The sequence below is a fragment of the Propithecus coquereli genome, unplaced genomic scaffold (assembly GCF_000956105.1).
Source record: "Propithecus coquereli isolate 6110/MARCELLA unplaced genomic scaffold, Pcoq_1.0 Scaffold663, whole genome shotgun sequence".
NCBI classification, from domain to species: domain Eukaryota; kingdom Metazoa; phylum Chordata; class Mammalia; order Primates; family Indriidae; genus Propithecus; species Propithecus coquereli.
In genome coordinates this window covers 20,437-25,350 of record NW_012152652.1, presented here as the reverse complement: position 1 = coordinate 25,350, position 4,914 = coordinate 20,437, and the positions used below count along the sequence as shown (strand labels likewise).

General features: G+C 47.8%; 2 gene segments (V, D, J or C); both read right to left on the bottom strand.

Moving 5' to 3' along the window:
• LOC105823260 overlaps positions 1-1,355 on the bottom strand; it is a 5,464-nt gene extending 4,109 nt beyond the window's left edge. Inside the window, 1 exon segment of the V gene segment in view lies at positions 1,310-1,355. Within this exon segment, the coding sequence occupies positions 1,310-1,355 (46 nt within the window).
• A 2,532-nt stretch (positions 1,356-3,887) lies between these two features.
• LOC105823231 overlaps positions 3,888-4,914 on the bottom strand; it is a 3,208-nt gene continuing 2,181 nt past the window's right edge. Inside the window, 1 exon segment of the V gene segment in view lies at positions 3,888-3,904. Coding sequence covers positions 3,888-3,904 — 17 coding nt within the window.

Here is a 4,914-nt window from a genome sequence, read left to right as displayed (position 1 = left end):
ACCATGGGCTGCTGGGATCCACGCTGGCCTTCTGCATTCCCACCCTTGGACTCGCCACCCCTGCAGGGACACAGCGACCCCACTGTGGCAGGTCAAGATTTCTACTCTCAATTAGGCTTTCCACACACTATGCTCACACCTTCGTAATGGCCCTTCTTGTTGAATTTCTGTCTGTTTACCCTATTTTAAGGATGCTGGCCTTTCCTGCAGGACCTCAATTAACATCCCCAACCATATTAGGATCAAAAACGGACCAATTTGTGTAAATAAATGAACTGTACCATGCAAGAGTCAAAACTGTGTCAACACACATGTCTCCATTGGGAAGATTCTGTGTCCTGAGCAAGGAACAGCTGTCCACATACAGGTGACAAGACTCAGAATGTCCGATTAGCCATGGTGCTGACATCCTCCAAGTGGACAGAGGCTGCATGGAAGGGCCGCAGCCTCTCACAACGGGGCGCAAATATCTGAAGTTTCACCACTGATTCTGGCTGTTGCCACAAGCAGTGACGGCCCAGTGACCTCATGGGATGGTCCCTGGGCTCTGACCAAGATGTCAGCTAGAAAGGGCTAATTTTTCTTCTTTCCGGAGAGAGAGGTCAGCTCCAGAGGCTGTGGATTTAGCACACTTGGATAAACAGGCAACATTTCAATGTCTTCGGGAGGATTATTTTTTCATTAGTGAGAATTCAGAAATATTGAATGGAAAATTCAGAGTATAGCCTTTATGAAACTGAAGGTGCTTCCAAAATGAATGTGCATATATCCCAGTTAATTTTAAAATTTGAAAATTGTCAAGGATCAGATCCTGAGCAGGCCGAGGTTTCTGTCCCACTTCCCCATCTGCCTGTGTCACTGTGAGAAGCACTGCTGTGCCCAACCATACAATAATAGTCAGCCTCGTCCTCGGGCTGCAGCCCAGAGATGTGCAGAATCCCTACATTGGCCGAGGCATCTTTGGAGCCAGAGAAGCGTCTGGGGACCCCGGAGCCCTGGTGCTTATCTGAGTCTGAGTAGTAGCTCAGGAGGTAGCGGGGAGGGCTCCCTGGCTTCTGCTGGTACCAGTATATAGCATAGCTGCCAACACTGAAGCCACTGCTCAGGGTGCAGGTGAGTCTGGCTGATGCTCCAGGAGACGCAGAGAGGGAGGGCGGCTGAGTCAGCACAGGCTGGGACAGGGAACCTGCAAACACAGACACAAATAGGAGATGGGTTGAGACCAACAGAAAATTTCCGATGGGCTCCTGAGACTGAGGGTCTGATACAGGCTTGAAACTGAGGCCTGGTCTCTGAAGGCTGTCCCTACCTGTGCAGTGAGAGAGGAGCACGAGGAGGAGAGGAGCCCAGGACATGGTGGACTCAGCCCCTGGTCCCCACAGTGGGGCTGGGCTGCCCCAGGCCTCCTTTTGTCCTCACCCTCTGCAGAGGAGGGGCTGCTCATGCAAATGTGTTTCCATCCAGGGACTGCCCAGCCCCTCCCTGAGCCCTGGGCTGGAGCTCAGCACTCACTGCTCACTGTGGAGGAGGGAGCTTTGCTCTACCCCTTGGGACAGCCCTGAGAGGAAGCACCTGCTGGGACCATACAAAGGGCCCTGCTCAGGGGACTGTGTCAGGCCAGAGAGGACAGAGTTGCTGAGACCCCATCAGTTAGCACAGGGCCCTGCCCCCAGGGCTAGGCTCCTTGGAGTTAATGGTCCTCCCTGAGCAGCTGTGTAGGGACCACAGGGCAGTCCCCCAGCGCCCCCTGCTGGTCACAGGCACACACTCCCCATGGCCCAGAGACCTGAGAGCCCAGCTGGTCTCTGCAGCTCCCGGTCACTGTCTCTGGTCACACAGCCATGGGCTGACTCCCTGGTGGAGTGATCCCAATGCACTGTGAGTGATTCCTGGGGTTTCTCACTCCCAGAAGGAACCCTGGACTAGGAGAGGTGCAATCATGTGCATATGTAACTTTTTTAGATACCAGCTGCCCATAATTTTCTATATTCTAGAAAATTCTAAATGACCCTCATGTGCCATCATGGTGGGCACCACATGTGCTAGAACATCTGAGCTGGTTTGTATGGCTGGAATGTGTGTTGAGGGTGATGGCGTAGAAGAGAAATGTTCAAGGAATTGGCACAGTTATATGTTTAAAATTCAGCAATTCAGAAAACTTTTCAGTAGTCACACATTTTAGAATGTTGACACTGACTAGACTTGATTTGTGAGAAATTTCTAGTTGGGCAGTCATAGCATTTAACAGTTCATAGTGCCGCACATTTCTTAATTTTATGAGCTGAGCTCCATCTTCCTAAATTTGTATTTTCTGTTTATCTGTGTCGTTTATTTCATACCAGTATTTTGTCGGTTTTTTTGGGTATTTTTTTTTGTTTTGTTTCTCTTTTATTTTTTACCCTTTTCTGCTTGTCCTTCTACATACCAGTATTTTGTTTTATATATCCTGAATATAGTTTCCCTATTTATATTTTCTTACTCATATTTTTTATAGTTTACTACGAAAATATGTGTGACATTTTAATGTTTCTGCACAAACGTTGACACCTGGACAGGTGACTGCGGACACCATCACTGCCTCGCTGTGTTCCAGGTGCGAATCTGCTTTACCTGTGTGAACAGTCAACAGGCTCCTAGACTCAGAGGCTCCTTCAGGAACTAAGCCATGACCAGGATCCCGCGGGCCTCTCACTGAAGGCATCCAGACAGGTCCCTCCCATTTAGGTCCAGCAGGTCACCCCCTGCCTTAAAATCTGGCACTCACTCCCCAGGGCTGTTTGCATAAGCCCACACTCCTCAATCCCTCCTGCCCCTTCCCGGTCTGGCCATAAACTCCCCACAGCCCCCCTGCAACCCCTCCCCTGGCTCTGGGGCTCCAGCCACACCCACTGCTCTGTCCTGGGACACCCTGAGCTCCTGAAGCTGCCATGGCTGCAGCCAGCTCCTGCTCTGTCTGTGGGGAGACGGGCTCCAGCTGGAGGTCAGGGTGGAAGTGACATTTTGAAATAGACTTAGATATATTCTATGTATCATAAATAATTTTATAAATTTTTATTTTGTTTATAGTGGTATTATGTGTTGTCTTCTGGGTAGCTTTCATCTTCTGTTCCACACAATTTCTACGTCAGGGGGTTTTCATTCCAGCAAATTGGCAGCCTCCACATGCATTAGACACGAAAGGGGGGTTCCAGTTGCATCCCTTGGTCACTGAGGGTGTGATCCTGTGGGCTCTCACGTCCTCTAGGGGTGGGTGGGTGTGAGAAGACATCTCATCGTAAATGTAGTTTACACTGAGACCGGTAGAATATTACAGTTGGCCCTTGGGCAGGCAGGTCAGAAGGATCAGGAGGATCCAAGGCAGCAGATTTATGTTCCTTCTCCCAAGGCCTGTTCATCCAGTTAGAATCCCCCCTGCATGTTGCCATTTGGCTCATCCAAAGCCAATGGGGCCGTGTGCAGAGTCACAGAGACCTTGCTCTGTGCAGCTACCTGTTCTCCATGTCTGGCTCTGAGAATCCCAGTCATCCCTGTACCTGCGGCTCTCACCTCTGTGTCCTCAGCTCAGTGACACCCTCATGATCCGTGGGGCTCCACCTTCTTCTGGGCCAAAAAGTGAGTCTAGAAATAAATCTGCAGCCACTGGTGGGCTCATTGTGAGTGCACATGTGTATACGTGTGTGTACGTGTTTGTGTGTGGACACGCATGTGTTGTATGCATACGTGTGCCTGTGTGTCTATACGGGTTTGTGCATGTGCTTGTGCAAATGTGCTTTTCTTCTCTGAGGTTGCAGCGTCCAGTTCTCATTGTCCACGTGCAACGTCAGGAAACAACTATTGCGGTACCTGGTCCTGTGCTGGAGTTGTGTGAGGAGTAAGGGCTGCACCTGTCAGTGCTCACTACATCCTGGACAGAATCAGAAGTTATGACAGGCTCCTGGGGTCACTGTCTGTGCCTATTTATCTCATTAGCATTTAGTAAGTTTTTCCCTCCGTGACACTTTCCTCACGCCCACAGGAATCAGCTCTGACTAATTTTTGTCGGGGTTCCTGAGCATCTCAGATGTGTTTTTCCACCAAGTTAGGGATATTTTTGGTTATCATTTTTCAAATACATTCTTCTGTCCCTTTCCCCTGCTGCTGTCCCTCTGAGACTTTCACTGTGAGTGTGTTCACACCTGTGATGGTGCCACACGGGCACCATTGTTTTTATTCTGAGACCCTTCAGCTTTTCAGGCAGAATAATATCAACTGATCTACCTCGTGTTGAGTTATTCTTTCTTCTTTATTTCTTTGTTAATATTCCATGTATGGTGAGACATTCTTATAAAATTTTTCTTAATTTTTGACTTTTTTTATTACATTTCGCATATTTATAATAGCTGATTTGAAGTCTTTGTCTACTAATTCCAATGTCTGTGATTATTTGGGGATAGTTTTCACCAACATTTCAGTGTTTATTTCTTTGTTTTATGTTTTGTTGTTGCTGTAGTGTTTCCTCTTTAGTAGTCTATAGGGACAATAATTCCTTGTTTCTTTAACTGACTCATAATTTCATTTTGAAAAATGGAGATTTTAAGTAATACGATGTGACAACTTTGGAAATCAGATCCATTCCCTGCTTATTTCTCTTGTTCTTCTTCTTCTTATTTTTTGTTGTAGTTGTCGTTGTTGTTGATGGTTTATTGTTTCATGGTTTTCTGGCCTAAGTCTGTCTTCTCTGCGTGTGTGGACACTGAAGTCTCAGTTTAAATACATTAATGGCTAATTATTGGACAGAGGTTCCCTTTGGTGCCTTGAAGAAATACATCTCTCAGCCTTCCCCAAAGGCTCTCTGCACGTGTTGGGGCACAACTTCAACACTCTGTCACTTTATAACTCTGCCTTGGCCTCCAGTTCATCTTGCAGGGACCTTCA